The 20186-nt window shown below is 38.6% G+C and overlaps 1 protein-coding gene across 12 annotated transcripts in view; it reads right to left on the reverse strand.

Annotated features, from left to right (window-relative positions):
- PLPP1 (phospholipid phosphatase 1) overlaps positions 1-20186 on the reverse strand; it is a 105495-nt gene that overhangs the window by 23162 nt on the left and 62147 nt on the right. For 11 of the 12 annotated variants that reach the window (XM_086361719.1, XM_086361716.1, XM_086361715.1 and 8 more), the window contains one exon: positions 17358-17638. The exons of the other annotated variant lie outside the window; for it this stretch is intronic. In XM_086361719.1, coding sequence (XP_086217845.1) covers positions 17358-17638 — 281 coding nt within the window. The remainder of the gene's footprint in view (positions 1-17357; positions 17639-20186) is intronic. 12 annotated transcript variants of the gene reach the window in all.

Raw genomic sequence — 20186 nt, forward strand, 5'->3', positions numbered from 1 at the left:
TTTATTGACTATGCCAAAGCCTTTATGTGGATCAGAATAAACTGTGGAAAATTCTCAAAGAGATGGGAATACCAGACCACCTGACCTGCCTCCTGAGAAATCTGTATTCAGGTCAGGAAGCAACAGTTAGAACTGGACATGGAACAACAGACTAGTTCCAAATAGGAAAAGGAGTACGTCAAGGCTGTATACTGTCACCCTGCTTATTTAACTTATATGCAAAGTACCTCATGAGAAATGCGGGGCTGGATGAAGTACAAGCTGGAATCAAGATTGCTGGGAGAAATATCAATAACCTCAGATATGCAGATGACACCACCCTTAAGGCAGAAAGTGAAGAGGAACTAAAGAGCCTCTTGATGAAAGTGAAAGAGGAGAGTGAAAATGTTGGCTTAAATCTCAACATTCATAAAACAAAGATCATGGCATCCAGTCCCATCACTTCATGGCAAATAGATGGGGAAACAGGGGAAACAGTGGCTGACTTTATTTTGAGGCTCCAAAATCACTGCAGATGGTGACTGCAGCCATGAAATTAAAAGACGCTTACTCCTTGGAAGGAAAGTTATGACCAACCTAGACAGCATATTGAAAAGCAGAGACATTACTTTGCCAACAAAGATTCATCTAGTCAAGGCTATGGTTTTTCCAGTAGTCACATATGGATGTGAGAGTTGAACTATACAGAAAGCTGAGTGCCAAAGAATTGATGCTTTTGAATTGTGGTGTTGGAGAAGACTCTTGAGAGTCCCTTGGACTGCAAGGAGATCAAACCAGTCCATCCTAAAGGAGATCAGTCCTGAATGTCCATTGGAAGGACTGATGCTGAAGCTGAAACTCCAATACTTTGGCCACCTGATGCAAAGAGCTGACTCATTTGAAAAGACCTTGATGCTGGGAAAGATTGAAGGCGAGAGGAGAAGGGGACAACAGAGGATGAGATGGTTGGATGGCATCACCGACTCGATGGACATAAGTTTGAGTAAACTCCAGGAGTTGGTGATGGAAAGGGAGGCCTGGCATGCTACAGTCTATGGGGTTGCAAAGAGATGGACATTACTCAGTGATTGAACTGAACTGCCAATCCCCTTTTTAAAACACGTTGAACAAGGATACCACTTGCTAAAAGGGAAAAGATCTCAGAGTAAGACAGTAGGAAGAGACACTTCTAAATCACTTTCAGTTGTTTATCTTTTTTAACAGGCAGGATTGCTACGTAGAGGCAAAATTTCTAGTTTAAGCCCTCTTCCCAAAAGACAACACCAAGGCCAAGGAAGTCTATTAGCACCTACCTACTATGCTCCGCTTCCAACCCTAACACAGACCATGAAATCACCACTAACTCTTGGTCACCAGGGCCAAGAAGGACAAGTCTCAAGACATTAATAAAACTATCTTTAGGTTTGCACCAATGAAAACTTTAGATATGAGCTGAAGCAGACACTTTCAGCAGCAAGAGAAGTGGTAAAGGCCCACAAAGATGTAAAATTGTTAGACCCCAAAAGGAAGCTGGCCAGAGAGGTCACTCTTGGTGCTTTTAGATTAGACCTGATGATATCAGTAGAGCTCATGCTACAGGACTGGCAAGAGTTCCACTTACAGAAACCTTTCTACATAATGCAAAAAGCAGATAAGTCACATTTCCTTTAGTATTTCAAGTCCTTCTGCTGTTAAGAGAAAAGAAAATGATATCAGTTCCTATAATGCCCATTTTAGTGTATATTTAGATTAAAATTAAGTGGAGGAATGCTAAATATTTTTTACAAGTATAAAAACAGAATTACTCTCCTGTTTCAAATCCTTCATGAGCACAAATTACTGAACATAGAATAACAGACCCTTCATAACCTCAGATATGCAGATGACACCACCCTTATGGCAGAAAGTGAAGAGGAACTCAAAAGCCTCTTGATGAAAGTGAAAGTGGAGAGTGAAAAAGTTGGCTTAAAGCTCAACATTCAGAAAATGAAGATCATGGCATCCGGTCCCACCACTTCATGGGAAATAGATGGGGAAACAGTGGAAACAGTGTCAGACTTTATTTTTTGGGGCTCCAAAATCACTACAGATGGTGACTGCAGCCATGAAATTAAAAGATGCTTACTCCTTGGAAGGAAAGTTATGACCAACCTGGATAGCATATTCAAAAGCAGAGACATTACTTTGCCAACAAAGGTTTGTCTAGTCAAGGCTATGGTTTTTCCTGTGGTCATGTATGGATGTGAGAGTTGGACTGTGAAGAAGGCTGAGTGCCGAAGAATTGATGCTTTTGAACTGTGGTGTTGGAGAAGACTCTTGAGAGTCTCTTGGACTGCAAGGAGATCCAACCAGTCCATTCTAAAGGAGATCAGCCCTGGGATTTCTTTGGAAGGAATGATGCTAAAGCTGAAACTCCAGTACTTTGGCCACCTCATGCGAAGAGTTGACTCACTGGAAAAGACTCTGATGCTGGGAGGGGTTGGGGGCAGGAGGAGAAGGGGATGACAGAGGATGAGATGGCTGGATGGCATCACTGACTCGATGGACGTGAGTCTGAGTGAACTCTGGGAGTTGTTGATGGACAGGGAGGCCTGGCGTGCTGTGATTCATGGGGTTGCAAAGAGTTGGACACAACTGAGCGACTGATCTGATCTGATCTGATCTGATCATAAGCCCCACCAGTCTCTCATCTGCTACCAAAGTACTTAAAATTCCCAATGCACACCATGTTTCATGCTCTCTCTGCTTATTCATCCTCTGCCTGGAACAGGCTTCCCACTTTTCTTTAATAATTACTATATAAGAACCACTCATTTCCTCCAAGAAACCTTTCTTAAACAGCTGCTGCTGCTGCTAAGTCGCTTCAGTCGTGTCCGACTCTGTGTGACCCCATAGATGGCAGCCCACCAGGCTCCCCCGTCCCTGAGATTCTCTAGGCAAGAACACTGGAGTGGGTTGCCATTTCCTTCTCCAATGCATGAAAGTGAAAAGTGAAGTCACTAGTCTGTAGTTATTGCCCTTTCTTTCACCACAAAGGACCGACCAACAACACTCAATGAATAAATCTGTCTTAGCACCAACCTTCTTAGAGTAAAATCATCTATAACTATACCTTCTTCCTCTAATATAGTAGATGGGTAGAGGTGGAATAAGACATTTTAAATAGGAATTTTGTATTTTTTTATTACATAAGATACGTTCATAAAAATTCAGAAGGTACAGCTAAACAAAAGAAAAACTGCTGGCAAACTCCCATCCTCCCTGGCTGAGATCCCATCTTAATTCATCTTGTATCTCTAACATCCAACAGCAATATCAAGCACAGAATAAGTTCCCAATTTATTTTTTTAAGCTAAAGTAGAACTTAATTTCTTGAATAATCATTTTGATTTAGTTATCCCAGAAAATATTAAATTCACATACTTCATATTTTAAGGACTTCCCTGGTAGCTCAGATGATAAACCGTCTACTTACAATGCAGGAGACCTGGTTTCAATCCTTTGGTCAGGAAGATCTCCTGGGGAAGGAAATGGCAACCCACTCCAGTATTCTTGCCTGGAAAATCCCATGGGCGGAGGAGCCCGGTAGGCTACAGTCCATGGGGTCGCAAAGAGTCAGATACATCTGAGCAACTTCACTTTCACTTTCTTTAGTATTTTAAACATTACATACAACTCCACCTTTTCTGCCCATCACCCCCCAACCCATCATGCACCAAGAATAAGGTATCACTTTAGTGGCTCCATTAAGAAGTATACTTTAACTATCTTGTGTTTTGACAGTTGTGAAATGCATAAAAATAAAACTAAGGAAAGTAAGTTATCTTTGCATGATAACTGTATCATGTAATTAAAAACTAAGCTTAGCGTGTGGGCTTCCCTGGTGCCACAGAGGTAAAGCATCTGCCTGGCAATGCAGGAGATGCCCAAGACTCAGGTTAGATCCCTTGATTGGGAAGATCCCCTGGAGAAGGAAATGGCAACCTGCTCTGGTATTCTTGCCTGGAAAGTCCATGGAAGAGGAGCCTGGAGTGCTACAGTCATGGAATTCCAAAGAGTTGGACACGACTGAGTGCATGTGTGCGTGTGTACACACACAGCTTAGTCTATGCCAATAAACCGTGGCAAGCCACATAAAATAAATTATGATTTTTACAGCATGCCCTCTGCTGTGTTTTCCCTTACAGTGATTAGGATTCTGATCTTATCATCAATGTTCAGGAGAATTAGGAGTTTCAGTGTCAGTGTTACGAGCTTAAACATGCAGTACCTAATGCATGTTTCCCAACACATCTGGCAAAGATTTTAACAATGCATATAAAATGTCCAGAAACCTTTTTTACATTATGATCAAAGGCAATCAGATTAGCGGAGCAAATGATACCCACAATGATGAAGTGACAGGTATATTCTGTTGTAAATTAAAAAAAAAAATTAAGTTTTTTAAAAGCATTCTCAAAGCAAAAGTAAGTGGCCAAAGCCCAAAGCAAAATGACAAGGGATGACAAATAAGGGAAATGGTCTTAGGTATTGTCCGAATGCTACTTTCCATTACCTATATGAAGACTTTTCTCAGTTTTTAAAAGACTCATTTCTATCCTTCAATAAAACAAAATCTTGAACACTGCCCAACTTCTTCATAAGTTTCCAAACATTAACTCAAAAGCCAAACATTGCAGCTGCAATAGATTACATAAAAGAAAAAGAAAAATTTACCCAATCCTGTGATCTTTCTCTCTCAAGAAAAATGGTTTAAGCTCTTTTATTATACAAATGAATAGTAATAATATTATTAGATGTTATCTAGTATCTTTCCAAACCTCACTCTCCCAAAAGAGAATTAAAAAACCCACAGCAACACAACCATTTCTGTTTGCTTACTCAACAGAGAATGGTGTCATAAGGAAGTCAAGATCCAGGTACCTAGTGGTCATTTATTACTGACTGGTCCCCTGGTGGCTCAGATGGTAAAGCATCTGTCTATCAATGTGGGAGACCTGGGTTCGATCCCTAGGTCGGGAAGATTCCCTGGAGAAGGAAACAGCAACCCACTCCAGTACTCTTGCCTAGAAAATCTTATGGACGGAGGAGCCTGGTGCAGACTACTGTCCATGGGGTCGCAAAGAGTTGGACATGACTGAGCTATTTCACTTCACTTCACTTCAGTAACCTCTTAGGAAATTAGCTGGTCCAGGTGAGATGAGTTGCCATTTTGGTACAGCAGTCACAAGACAGAGCAAGGTTTGCTCCTAAAACTAATGTATGGAGGCATTACTTGGTGATCTTGTTCAAGATGGAGAATTTACAGGTAGGGCCAATGGTGGGATGCAAGATTCTGTTGTCTAACAAGCTCTCAGGTGATACCCAGTCTGCTAGTCAGAGCAGAGAACCACACTATGAATGGCAAAGGGAGAGAAATGAGAAGAAAAGTAATTCTGACCTTGAGTAGGAATACACTTGGGCTTCCCTGGTAGCTCAGATGGTAGAGAATCTGCCTGCAATGCAGAAGATCTGAGTCTGATCTCTGAGTTGAGAAGATCCCCTGGAGAGGGGAATGGCTACCCACTCCAGTATTCTTGCCTGGAGAATCTGATGGACAGAGGAGCCTTGGATGGTTTACAGACCATGGAGTTGCAAACGGTGGGACACAACTGAGCAACTAACATTTTCACATTTTTTTAGGAATACACTTAGGATTAAGTCAACAGTGTGGACACTTTATGAAGATAGCCACATCCAAGAGAATGATGATGCTTTTCGTGTTTTCCATCTTCTCATTACAAAAGTTACTTAAAATAGAAAAATACTTTGTTTTATTTAAAAAATCATCACTCTAATGCAGATTTCAATTCTTTGAATATGTAGCTAAAAAAAAAAACCATACATTAGGCTCATTTTGCTGTTCACAAACTCAAATTCCTTCCTCTCAATAAAAATATTTATTTGCTATTAGACAAAAATATCCAAGGGTATTGTTCACATTTATTTTGAATGAAAACTTACACTTGATCACTTGATCCATGGGGTTTATCATTATATTTTAATCTGGAAAAACTTCTCACTAATACATCTATAAAACTGTTTTTCACATTTTAAATGGGGCAATGTGGCATTCAAGGGTTCTAAGGAAAAGGTACACAGCATCAACATGATGTAATCAGTTGATATGTTGATATGATTTAGTAGCCTTTTAACATTTAAGATAAAGCACTGGTTGATTTATTAAAACCCAAGGATATCTTTCATCTTAATATATCCACTGCTAAGACCTACATTCTAATTCAAAAACTGAGAAGAAAATCCAAGGGATAATTAAAAAACCACAAAAAGCTGAAGTATTTGTTAATACTAATTCTTTAAACAGTCATTTAAAAGAGAGGAAGGGAATTCAATGAAATGTCAAACATCTAAAACTGAAGAGTATTTGCTAGTATGGTGTGTGGTGGGGAAAGGATTTTTGATTGTTTTTAAAATAACTTATGGTACACAAATATTCATCAATACGTACTGGCAGGATATCACAGAAAGTGAAGACAGGCTCTTATCTTTGCAAACTTGCACCTTAGCCAAAACAGATTCACACCTAGACTCAACTCACTCTGCCTCTCAGGAAAAAGAATCAAGCACCAAGTTAAATCTAAGGGGGGAGAATCTTTTGCTTTTATTGCCAAATTAAAATTATATGGAATGTATGAATGCAACACAGGCTAATTCAGAAGTTTGCATGAAATGTATGGAGTTATTTAATTAGGTATCAGTTATTAATTAGGGATCATTTTCATTTTCTAGAAAAGTTCAAGATCTCCTTTACAAAGTACCAAAGCACACCAAAAATGAAACAGATTATACCAAAAGTCTAATAAAACATGGCTTGTACACTCTTAAGTAGCCAGCCTTTAATCATGTTGCTCCCTGGGCCTGAGACATACTCCATCCCAATTCTACACATTCAAACCTTACTCATCCTCCAAAATGCCTTCTCTAGAAGAAGTATAACCCTCCTCTGATTCAAATGTATTCTTTTTAATGGCTGAGTAACACTCCATTGTGTATATGTACCACGGCTTTCTTATCCATTCATCTGCTGATGGACATCTAGGTTGCTTCCATGTCCTGGCTATTATAAACAGTGCTGCGATGAACATTGGGGTACACGTGTCTCTTTCCCTTCTGGTTTCCTCAGTGTGTATGCCCAGCAGTGGGGTTGCTGGATCATAAGGCAGTTCTGTTTCCAGTTTTTTAAGGAATCTCCACACTGTTCTCCATAGTGGCTGTACTAGTTTGCATTCCCACCAACAGTGTAAAAGGGTTCCCTTTTCTCCACACCCTCTCCAGCATTTATTATTTGTAGACTTTTGGATCGCAGCCATTCTGACTGGTGTGAAATGGTACCTCATAGTGGTTTTGATTTGCATTTCTCTGATAATGAGTGATGTTGAGCATCTTTTCATGTGTTTGTTAGCCATCTGTATGTCTTTTTTGGAGAAATGTCTATTTAGTTCTTTGGCCCATTTTTTGATTGGGTCGTTTATTTTTCTGGAGTTGAGCTGTAGGAGTTGCTTGTATATTTTTGAGATTAGTTGTTTGTCGGTTGCTTCATTTGCTATTATTTTCTCCCATTCTGAAGGCTGTCTTTTCACCTTGCTAATAGTTTCCTATTAGCAAGGTGAAAAGACAGCCTTCAGAATACATTTGAATCAGTTCTAATTAGGTGGATGAAACTGGAGCCTATTATACAGAGTGAAGTAAGCCAGAAGGAAAGACATAAATACAGTATACTAACGCATATATATGGAATTTAGAAAGATGGTAATAATAACCCGGTGTACGAGACAGCAAAAGAGACACTGATGTATAGAACAGTCTTATGGACTCTGTGGGAGAGGGAGAGGGTGGGAAGATTTGGGAGAATGGCAATGAAACATGTAAAATATCATGTAGGAAACGAGTTGCCAGTCCAGGTTCGATGCATGATGCTGGATGCTTGGGGCTGGTGCACTGGGACGGCCCAGAGGGATGGTATGGGGAGGGAGGAGGGAGGAGGGTTCGGAATGGGGAACACATGTATACCTGTGGCGGATTCATTTTGATATTTGGCAAAACTAATACAATTATGTAAAGTTTAAAAATAAAATAAAATTAGAGAAAAAAAAAAAAAAAGAAGTATAACCCTCCTCTGATTTCATATAGCATTTTATTTTCACTCCTTTAAGGCATGAATCACTTTCTATTACCCATAAAATCTCCAAACAAGTCTCAGCTCCTACGTAGTGGGTGCCACAAGAGCAACAGGCACACCTTATTAGTAGCTCCTACACTAACTAGGACTTAAGAGGAATAGGTGTTAGTTCAATTTAGTACCTTCCTGTTATATATTGAAGCAGTGGTTCAGAGATCAGCAGCCAAGGCACCATCTGGGAACATTTTTTTAGAAGTGCCAATTCCTGGGCCCCAACCCAGACCCAATGAATGAATCAGAAACTCTGAGGGTGAGGCCTAGCAATCTGTATTTTAACAAACTGTCCACATGATTCCAATGTGGTTAATATGTGAGAAACATGGGGGCAAAAAGAGTCAGGGTGGTATGGGGGTTAAAAAGCGGTCACCGCTACAACCAAGACTATTAGGCACTGCTGTTCAGAACAGAGGAGGTGGAAACAGATATTGGTCTTGAAGTCATCCCCTATTAAATGCACTGATAGCTAAGGCCCTTAGAGTGAAGGATCTTTTAAAATCATCCTTTCTTTCATTCTATATGTTGATATTTCCATACAGATATGACTAAAAAAAAGGCTGTCTAGTTTACTGATACACACATGTATAAACAACACAGATCAGCTTGAATAGAATAAATGAATCATTTTGAAGGCATAAAGGCTTATCCAGTGATGTTTACAATTAGGCTACACAGAAGAAGTCATTCTCTCAAAATATAAGGCAGGTTTTACCAGGTACTCAGAGAAGGCAATGGCACCCCACTCCAATACTCTTGCCTGGAGAATCCCGTGGACGGAGGAGCCTGGTAGGCTGCAGTCCATGGGGTCGCTAGGAGTCGGACACGACTAAACGACTTCACTTTCACTTTTCACTATCATGCATTGGAGAAGGAAATGGCAACCCACTCCAGTGTTCTTGCCTGGAGAATCCCAGGGACAGGGGAGCCTGGTGGGCTGCCATCTATGGGGTCGCACAGAGTCGGACACGACTGAAGCGACTTAGCAGCTGCAGCAGCAGTTACCAGGTACTTGGTACCACAGCCAATCAGTCTAGTTATAATGGTTTTTCACTATTATAGAAGGCACACCCTCCAACTTCAAGTTTATTTACTTGCATGCGGGCTGCATTAAAAAGAGAAAAGGAAATTTATTTCTCCCACTCGACCAAATATATTCCAATTAAACATCTAAGCAATAAAAGCTGCTGTAATTCAAACAGGAATAACTTCGTATTGAATATCTGATTCATACAGCCAGAGATTAGACACTCAGAACTGATCAGGAACACTGAGCTTATGCTTAAACAAATGTAATTTAAATAAAAGCTAGAAAAAGAAAGTTGAATCTCTCAAAGAAGCCAATAGTTTCTATACTGTAATATCATAAATAGGCCTGCTCACCGTGCACATCTTACATTCACTCCACCTAACAGGGTAAATATCAGCTCTCACAACCTGAGATAGCAGGTGTCATACAAAGTCATATTCCCATATCCAAGTGACATAAAGCAGTCGTTCTCAAAGTGCAGTCCCAAGATCAACAGAAGCAGCAACAGCTGGGAACTTATTAGAAATACTAATTTTCAGACCCGATCCCAACCTTCTGAATCCAACACTTTGAAGATGAAGCCCCAGAAATCTGTGTTTTAAACAAACTTTCCAGGTGAATCTAATGAACCATTAATGTGAGGTGCCCATTGATTCTCCAAAGAGAATTCTGACCTGTGAGGGGAGCTACAGGTTTAAACTACCTGGGCTCATTAGGAATTTGTTTCAGAAACTGAGAGTAATGCTATTATCATTAACATAAGCAATGGAAATTAAATGTCCTACTGTTCCAAGTGTTAAATCCCTTTTATTTCACAGTAAATTCACAGGTATTGATTTTAAACAGTGACTAGGACTCTCTGGCTATTACAACTAATAAATATTCTATTATAGGCCATTATGTTCTCACTTTTATGTTTAGGACCCAATGGCCACTGCAAATGAAGCCTAGTAAAAATCCTGAGACATCAGTGATATCAGAGAGCAAAAGAGCATACACATGAGCAGAAAGGGTGGAGGGAAAAAGAGAAAAAGAAACAAGAGAACAAATGGGGAAAAAAATCAAGACCAAAAACCAAAATTGCAAGAGGATACTCTCATCCTAAGATGTAATTCTGACTCATTTATAATCAACAAAAATGACTCATTCCGGGTGCCTATGTTCCCTTCTCTCCGTCAAACATTATAATTTTATAATTAAAAACTTACATGGGGCAGGCTGTGGCAATAAATAAATTAAAAGAGCAGACTATACCATAATCTTAATAAACATATAGGCAATTCTAGACCGAAATGTTTTTCCATTCTTGGCATCCTGACTTTAAAATTCAAGAGAAACAGAATAGGAAAGTCTGTATCCAACCAAACTATGTTCCACAACAGAATAGCAATGCAAGCCACAGTTATGTTCCAATGTTATACGGCTCTGAAACGATCAACAACCAATTCATTCTGGAAACACTGATGGAAATCACATTTTTCTCATAAGATATAGTCTTCTTAAAATTTCATCTATATGTCTGGTTTTCCCTTATCCTTGTTTCAGAATCTCAAAACTTACTAACAGAAGTTCTTCACTGAAAACTACAGATAATAATCATGTGTAATATACATAGCTTTGCAATTTGAGTTATCCAGATATTTATATTGTTTTGTAAGATGGCTTTCCTGACTCTTACATAACTGCATATGGGTTGATGTAGAAATGTTAAGTGATGATGGGTGAAAAACCCAAGTGTACTTAAGTCAAAAGTTCAATCAGAGTAACAGTACATGTTGGCCAATTTGGGTACACTAGAAAGAGACAGAGAGTATGACACATATGGGCTGGAAAATGTAGTTCTTTTTATACCATTTAAACTAATTATATTATTTCTAATTTTGCCCAAATGGTTGCATAAGAAAGAAAAATTTCTCAGTAAGATAGGTCATAATCAAAGTTTGAGTTAAGATTTATATACCTGAACCTGAAAAACAATATATGTGTGAAGAATTTGTGTCCTTTAAGAGTCATTTACAGGCTTCCCTGGTGGTCCACAAATTAAGAATCTGCCTTGCAATGCAGGGGACACGAGTTCAATCCCTGGTCCAGGAAGATCACACATGCTACTGGGCAATTAAGCCCATGCCATAGCTACTGAGCCTGCGCTCTGGACTTGTGAGCCACAACAACTGAGCCCCCATGTTTTGACTACTGAAGCACCCTAGGGCCTGTGCTCCACAACAAGAGAAGCTACCACAATGAAAACCCCACGTACTACAACTAAAGAGTAGCCTCTGCTCTCCACAACTAAACAAAGCCCAAAAAAAGCAATGAAGACTCAGCACAGCCAAAAATAAATAAAAACATTTTTTTAAAGAATCATTTACAAAAACATTTTCTGGAGATCAAACCAGTCAATCCTAAAGAAAATCAACCCTGAATATTCACTGGAAGATGCAGCTGAAGCTTCAAAACTTTGGCCACCTGATGCAAAGAGCCGACTCATTGGAAAAGACCGTGACACTGGGAAAGACTGAGCACAGGAGAAGGGGATGATAGAGGATAAGATGGTTGGATGGCATCTCCGACTCAAAGGACATGAGTTTGAGAAACCTTGGGAGTTGGTGATGGACAGGGAGACCATCTGGGAGACAGTGGAGGACAGAGGAGCCTGGCGTGCTGCTGTCCAAGGGGTCACATGGACACGACTTGGCAACTGACCAACAACAGGAACAATCAAAAAGCAGGGATTCTTCACACTAGTTTATAAAGTATAAACTGACTTACATACTTTAAGTACCCAGCAAACACACTTTAAATTCAAGGATTCAAATGAACTGAATGTTTTATTTATGGAAAGTATATACTATCCAAACAATAAACAATATAGCCAGGAGACTGGCTATATATTATTATCAGTCAAAATAGACTTAAAGCAAAGGATGTTTCTAGAAACAAAGAGAGACAGTTCATACGGAAAAGGGTACATACCATATGAAAAAAACAGAAATGTTATACACTGAACAACAGAATCACAAATATATGAAACAAAAGCTAACAAAAATGAAAGAACAAAAGCAATCAACAATTACAGTTAGAGATTTCAAATTCCTAAGAATAACTGACAAAACATCTCCGCAGAAAATTCATACAGACATATATCAAAGGGTCAATTACAGAAAGATATGCAAAGAGCTGACTCATTTGAAAAGACCCTGACGCTGAGAAAGATTGAAGGCAGGTGGAGAAGCGGACGACAGAGGATGAGATGGTTAGATGGTATCACCAACTCAATGGACAAGAGTTTGAGTAACCTTGGGAGTTGGTGATGGACAGGGAGGCCTCGAGTGCTGCAGTCCATGGGGTCACAAAAAGTCAGACACGACTGAGCGACTGAACTGAACTGAAATAACTCACTGATCAAAGAGGAAAACACAAAAGAAATTAGAAAATAATTTTAGTTAAACAAAAATGAAGTTACAATATATAATAATCTGTGATATAGCTAATGATCTAGGTTTTTACCTTATGAAACTACAAAAAAAAAGAAGAGGAAATAAAACTGAAAGCAAGCAGAACAGCAGAAATAGATGAAATCAAATACAGAAAAACGATAAAGTCAACGACCCCAAAAGAAACCAATAAAACTAATAAAAAGAGTAATAAAACCGATAAAACTTCTGGCCAGACCACTCAAGAAAAAAAGAGATTAAGACAAAAATTATCGATGACAGGAATGTAGGAAGGGTTAGCTCTACACTTCTTACAAACAATAAAAGGCAATAAGGAAAGAGAAACTGTGAACAACTTGATGTCAACAAACTTGATAATTTAGATAAAATTTACAAATCTCTTAAAAGACAAATGATGACAGTTCACCTAAGAAAGAGATAACTTGAATAATCCTCATCCACTTTAAAAAATAAAACCATAGTTTACAACATTCCTACAAAGAAAATTTCAAGTCTAAGTGTATTTAGTGGTGAATTCTACCTAACATTTAATACCAAATGTTGATACCAAATCTAGCCAAAAACTTCAAAAGAAAACTACAGACAAGTAATATTCATGAACACAGAAGTAAAAATCATTAACATAACATTAGCAAATTGAGTCCAGTTAATACAAAAAGTATAATATACCATGACAATGTGAAGTTTATCCCAGGAATGAAAAGTTGCTTTAATAGTCCAAGATGAAAAGGATACACTATTTTAAGAGAAAAAAGAAAAGCAGTATGACCTCAACAGCCATAGAAAAAGCATCTGATTAAACACACATTTATGACAAAAATCTAATAAAGCGCATCTACCAAAAACATACTGGTACTATATTTAATGGTGAAAGACTGAGTGCTTTCTACCTAAGGTCAGGAACAAGACAAGCATACCTTCTCTCACCTCTTCTTTCAACATTGTATTAGCAGTCTTAGCCAGTATAATACAGTAAGGAAAAGAAATAAAAAGCAATATAGAAAAGGAAAAAAAGAAAAACAACACTGTTTATTCACAGACAATATTAAGAGGAACAGAGAAAATCTTGAGGAATCTATATAAGAAGTTACATTAGCAAGTTTAAAGGATAAAAGGCCAGATAAAACCATATAAAAGACTTTTTGTTTATTTTAAATACAACTAGAAATCAATTTAAATGTTTTTTTAAAAACCTTTCATAATCACATCAAGAAATCTTAAAAATTAGTGACACATTTAAGCAAAATGTATGCAAGACACGGACACCAAAATCTTAAAACTACTGCTAAGAGAAACAAAAGAACATCAAAAAAATGGGAAGATAATATCATATTCATGGATTAGAGGACTTAATATCAAAATGGCAATTCTTTACAAACTGTCAAATTAGAAGTAACCTCTATCAAAATAAAGGCTTCCCTCATAGCTCAGTCAGTAAAGAATCTGCCTGCAATTCAGGAGACCCAGCTTTGATTCCTGGGTTGGGAAGATCCCCTGCAGAAGGAAATGGCAACCCACTCCAGTAATCTTGCCTGGAGAATCCCATGGACAGAGAGTTCTGGCAGGCTATGTCCATGGCATCACAAGAGTCAGACATGACTTAGCAACTAAAGTGAAAGCGAAAAGTGAAGTCACTCAGTCGTGTCCGACTCTTTGTGACCCCATGGACTGTAGCCTGCCAGGCTCCTCCGTCCATGGGATTTCCCAGGCAAGAATACTGGAGTGGGTTGCCATTTCCTTCTCCAATAGTGACTAAAGCATTACCATTAAAATAAGCTTCCTCTTCTCCAACCAAGCCACTTTATCCCTTCCAACCCAATTCCTTCACTGTATATTCTGGAATTCTATACTGTATGTGATATGTGTGTGTTGGGGGGAGGGGTTCCCTGTTGGCTCAGTGGTAAAGAATCTGCCTGTAATGCAGGAGATGCAAGTTTGATCCCTAAGTCAGGAAGATTCCTTGGAGGAGGGCATGGCAACCCACTCCAGTATTCTTGCCAAGACAGTTAAAGTTCTCTTTACTTCCTTGTGTCTTCAAACTCTTCGCTGAAGCTCACTACATCTACTAGTCATCAAAGAGCCTTTCCCTAAGACAGTACTTGGCTCTACATCACTATCAAAGCAGAGAATGAGATATCCATATCCTATACCTTAAGAGTCCACTGTTGGTCTTGATTATCTTCATCTTTCTTCACAGCCATTACTGGACCAGTCTTTCCCTCTTATAAAAATAAAAAGGTTGCTTACCTAAGCTCAAATCAAAATACCACCTTCCACTATCTACTTCTCAACCAGTTTCCACTTAAGTCACTTTCCCCACTTCATTAAGACATTATACCCATATCAGTCCTCATACCATCACCTCAGAGCCTGTCATTCAACAACCTGTTTATTCTTTGGCCTTGTTAACAACAGGGAGGTTCTCTTCCATTGTCAGTTCAGTTCAGTAGCTCAGTCATGTGTGACTCCTTGCGACTCCATGGACTACAGCACACCAGGCTTCCCTATCCATCACCAACCCCCAGAGCTTGCTCAAACTCATGTCCATTAAGTCAGTGATGCCATGCAACCATCTCATGCTCTGTTGTCCCCTTCTCCTCCCACCTTCAATCTTTCCCAGCATCAGGGTCTTTTCAAATGAGTCAGTTCTTTGCATCAGGTGACCAAAGTATTGGAGTTTCAGCTTCAGCATCAGTCCTTCCAATGAATATTCAGGACTGATTTCCTTTAGGATGGACTGGTTGGATCTCCTTGCAGTCCAAGGGACTCTCAAGAGTCTTCTCCAACACCACAGTTCAAAAGCATCAATTCTTTGGCACTCAGCTTTCTTTATAGTGCAATTCTCACATCCATAAATGATTACTGGAAAAACCATAGCTTTGACTATATGGACCTTTGTTGGCAAAGTAATGTCTTTGCTTTTTAATATGCTGTCTAGGTTGCTCATAGCTTTCTTCCAAGGAGCAAGGGTGTTTTAATTACATGGCTTCCATTGTCAATATTTGTTTATTGTAAATCTTTCCTGCTAGACTAAGCTCCATGAAGACAGAAATCAGAGCTGTCTTGTTCACTGCTGAATTCCAAGCACACAGCCTAATGCATACTATTAAATAAAGTGTTTTTTCATCTCCATTAAATGGAAATATTGAGGACCACTAGCAAGCCTGTTTTGGAGAAGGAAATGGCACCCCACTCCAGTATTCTTGCCTAGAGAATCACATGGACAGAGGAGCCTGGTGGGCTGCTGTCCATAGGGTTGCACAGAGTCAGACACAACTGAAGCGACTTGGCACGCATGCATGCATTGGAGAAGGAAATGGCAATCCACTCCAGTGTTCTTGCCTGGAGAATCCCAGGGACAGAGGAGCCTGGTGGGCTGCCGTCTATGGGGTCGCACAGAGTCGGACACGACTGAAGCAACTTAGCAGCAGCAGGCCTGTTTGACTTACAAAGGAACTAACAAGGACAATAATGTGTCTGGGAATCATTTACAAAACACAATCAGAGGATGTTTTTCTGAGAGAAAGTATTTGTTGGATGAATAAATAAAGGAAAATGGTAATAGCTATCTTAAAATCAAGAAGATCAAACATAGAATAAGTAAGATTGACAATTCTGAGATTTGGGGTGAGGAACTGGCTCTGCTACTTATTAGTGGCTTTTTTGTCTTTTTAAAAGAATTTTATTATTGGAGTATAATTGCTTTGCAATGTTGTGTTAGTTTCTCCTATATAACAAAGTGAACCAGCTATATGGTACACATATAGCTATATGGTATACATATAGCTGATCCCCTCCCTCTTGAGCTTCCCTCCCAACTGCCCACGCATCCCATAGAGCACCAAGCTGAGTTTCCTCTACTATAAAGTATCTTTACTCTAGTTAACTATTTTACACATAGTAGTGTATTTACATTAGTGCGGCTTTATTCAATGTTACTGGGCCTTTGTCTGCTCATCCATAAATTGAAGGCATTAGACCTTTTGGGTTCCAAATATTCTCTTTCATCCATGTCTAATAGCACTCCCAATGTAGAAAGTAGCCCAAGTGTGCAATAAGAAAGCAATCTGAGGTCCCAGATCTATCAATATATGAATGAAATTAACTTAAAAAAAAAAACATACTCTAAGAATACTAAGAGATCTAGCAGAGCTCCATTACATAGTTGAACTAGATCAAAAGTAAGCAAACTATATAACCCATAGGGCGGCCACTATCTATGTAGTAAATTAAGTTTCATTGAAACATAGATACACTGGTTTGTTCAAGGACTGTCTATGATTCTTTTTTTCTGTTACAAAGGCAGAGTTGAACAGTAGCCAACCAATGGCCCACAAAGCCTAAAATATTTATTATCTGGCATCTTAAGAAAAAGTTTGCTGATCCTGGACCATCTGATCTAAAGGGTTCATTTTACATTATTATACACTGAAGATGAAAAGAATTGCATTAAAATGCTCTTAAACAGAGTACTGGGATAAAACAGGAAAAAAGAGTAAGTAGAGAAAATAGATCAAACATGATTTCAATTCACCTCCCAGTGATTATACTTACTAGCTTCTCTCTCTTTAAGCTACCGGATAGCTCATCTTCCAATCACTGAAACCTGGTATTTCAGGAATGCACAAGATAAAACAAGCATTAAAAATTTAACACGCACCTGCCCTCCTTCACTTTTTGTGCATTCCCTCGGCATATGTAGTTTTCAATGTAACCATCACTGCAGTTGACTTTTGACCAGTCTGGGTCACAAACATCCAAGAAGTGAGGCCGCAGTCTGCCTATCGAATACTTGGCAATATCAGTCAGGGACTGACTAGCAGCTGCACCAAATAAAAATGTTCCAATGGCTTTGTAAATAGTGGCTATGTAGTTATTCCTGATAAAGGAATTCGAGTGCAAGAGGCTAAAATAAACAGACAGGGTTTCTCCAACAATCATCTGAAAAAAAAAAAAAAAACAGAAAAATAATGTTAAAGCAGCATCCAGGCACATCAAACAAAGTATAGAGAAGAAAATGGTAAATCACAATAAAATGTTTGTTTTAAAAATACCTCCCTCTCTTTTTCCTTTTCAAATGGAGAACAACTTAGGATTCCTAATTCTAGACCACAAAAAAGGTGTCCTCAATTGATACTGCTCACAGAGCATTGACAAAGCCTAAATAATTCCAAAGTCTGCCTTGAAACAATAAGGCCTTACTTCTTGTATTCAAATAAACCGAGCCTTAATAAGTAGACAATGATGTACCGTGGAGTATAAAAACAATGGCTTTTCAAAGAATACAAACTTTCTGATTAGAATATCCCTTACATAAGCACTTTTACCTCAGAGTCTGCATTTGCATCAGACATTACTTTGAACCAAAAATATTCATCATGTTAAAAAAGGTAAAACATTTTTAAGAGAAAAAGCTAATCTAATAAAAGCAGGGATCTAACACTGAGGTTAAAGGGTACAGAGGGCAGAGATCAGCTGACAAGGTCTCCCAGTCCTGCCTCTCCAGGAAACCTTTAGGGCTGGCTTTCTTAACAAGTCTCATTAAAAGACCAAATACACACTTGATGTTCTCCTTCAAGAAATATTTCAAGTGACTCCTTCCTCTTTATTTTTCACTGACTTTGTAAAATGGGAATCATAGCCTTCTCAGATACTAGTAGTGTGTGTAAGTGCAAACCAGTATAATGGGTTTAAAGGCATAAAATGGTTTTCAAGTACTTTACAAATTCACAGACCAATATCCTAAGAAATCTGAAAAAATACTGAATGGCAACCTTATAAAAAAAATAATAAGCCACACTCTAGCTACCTGAGACCAAAATAAACACTTAAAACAAAAAATTCTGCTTGCTAATTTATATTGGGCATGGATATAAATCACAAAGTTGTTTCACTTAAAGAGTTTCACTGCTTCATCTTAAATTTATATAAACGATTTTACAAAGCATTCAAACATTTCCATTTAGCAACTATTAATTGTCTTTGGGGGTGAGATAAATGGTTGTCTCCCGAAAAGGATTTCAAGAACCTGATATCAAAAATTCTTTCTTCATCTGGCTCAATGGCTCCTAGAATTCCATAATTACAATGTTGTAACTTTGACAACTAGACTATGAACTCTACAAAACCATGAATTTTTAGTTGAATAGAAAGCTACCACCACCACAGAGGCCTAAAACAGCTGGTGGTCAATACATTTCAACTCAAGGTGCTACCTCTTGGGTAAAAAGTAAACATTCTTAAATATATTAAACCCCATAGGAATATATTCCTCGTTATAATCCTTAATGTGGATGACTTAATCAAGCCTTTGCTGAGCACAGGTCTCACAGGAGAGGAAAACCACATTCACTTCTGGGGATACCATACCTCCACAAGTGTGCTTAGGGTACTCCCTGGTGACTGTCCTAGAGGCCTTGAATTAAAGTATATTACATCTCCTCAGGCCATTAAGGTGTTCCAGCAACTGCCTTGATAGATAAGCAGCAAGACAAGATATCTCTAATGTTTTGTTATGGAGATGACCTTCGATAATTTGAAATATATACCAAGTATACTAGTCAACCACAATTTGAGCGGTGAAACTTACACTTTTCAGCTGTCAGTTCTTCTTGTGTAAGCACTCAACTACTGGCTAAAAACAAATATTAATTTTTGTGAGTCTTCCTAGTCATAATGATCATTGTTTAGGGCCACCTAGACTCTGGTTCTTGCCACTGATGACTGAAAATCAATTCACTAGTAACATTCAGTGTACTGGACACAGATTAAAAGTTGACCTACAGATGTAGAACATGCTGAAACTTAACCCTTAACACTTAACCCTTAATTCTTAACCCTTAACCTTATTCTGAAACTTAACCCTTAACCTCAGAGGGACTCTAAACCTAACAAATGCTAGGTCAAAGTACATCATTTTTTTTTTTATTATGTATGCCATCTATTGAGAGAAATAGATAACAGAGATATTCTAAATCAAATGCAGGGAGATGTCTGTGCCTTCCACCAACACATGACAGCCATATTTTCATTTCATTTTAAAACCTTATCTTGCCCTTTGAGCCATTTAGGCCAACTCAGCCTCTGGTGAAGTTCACACTTAAACTAACTGCTCTAATCGTAAAGCTGGGATTGCTTGTCAAACATTATTTAATCAGATTAAGGATAAATTATTAAAGTACTAAAGATGATGTTTGGGGGAGTAGAACAAAATACTTTTTAAGATCAAAGCTAGTAGCTATCTAAATCAGAAGGATTTAATCATTTAAAACCTATGTACCAGAGTATTTTCTCACCATCTTTATATCTCTGTCAACCAATATAATTTTATATGTCTCTACGCTGTCACTCTAGTTCTGTGTCTTCCACTCAGGACCCACCTTCCTAAAAGAATAGTCTAAAATCACTCACTGCCATACTTCCACTCCTTCCTAAATATCTCTAAATACCTCTAAACCCTTTATTCTACTGAATAGCTCTCCAAAAAGTC

This window comes from Bos grunniens, chromosome 20 (genome assembly GCF_055505025.1).
Source record: "Bos grunniens cultivar Pamir isolate PY7600 chromosome 20, Bosgru_T2T1.0, whole genome shotgun sequence".
Classification (NCBI taxonomy): domain Eukaryota; kingdom Metazoa; phylum Chordata; class Mammalia; order Artiodactyla; family Bovidae; genus Bos; species Bos grunniens.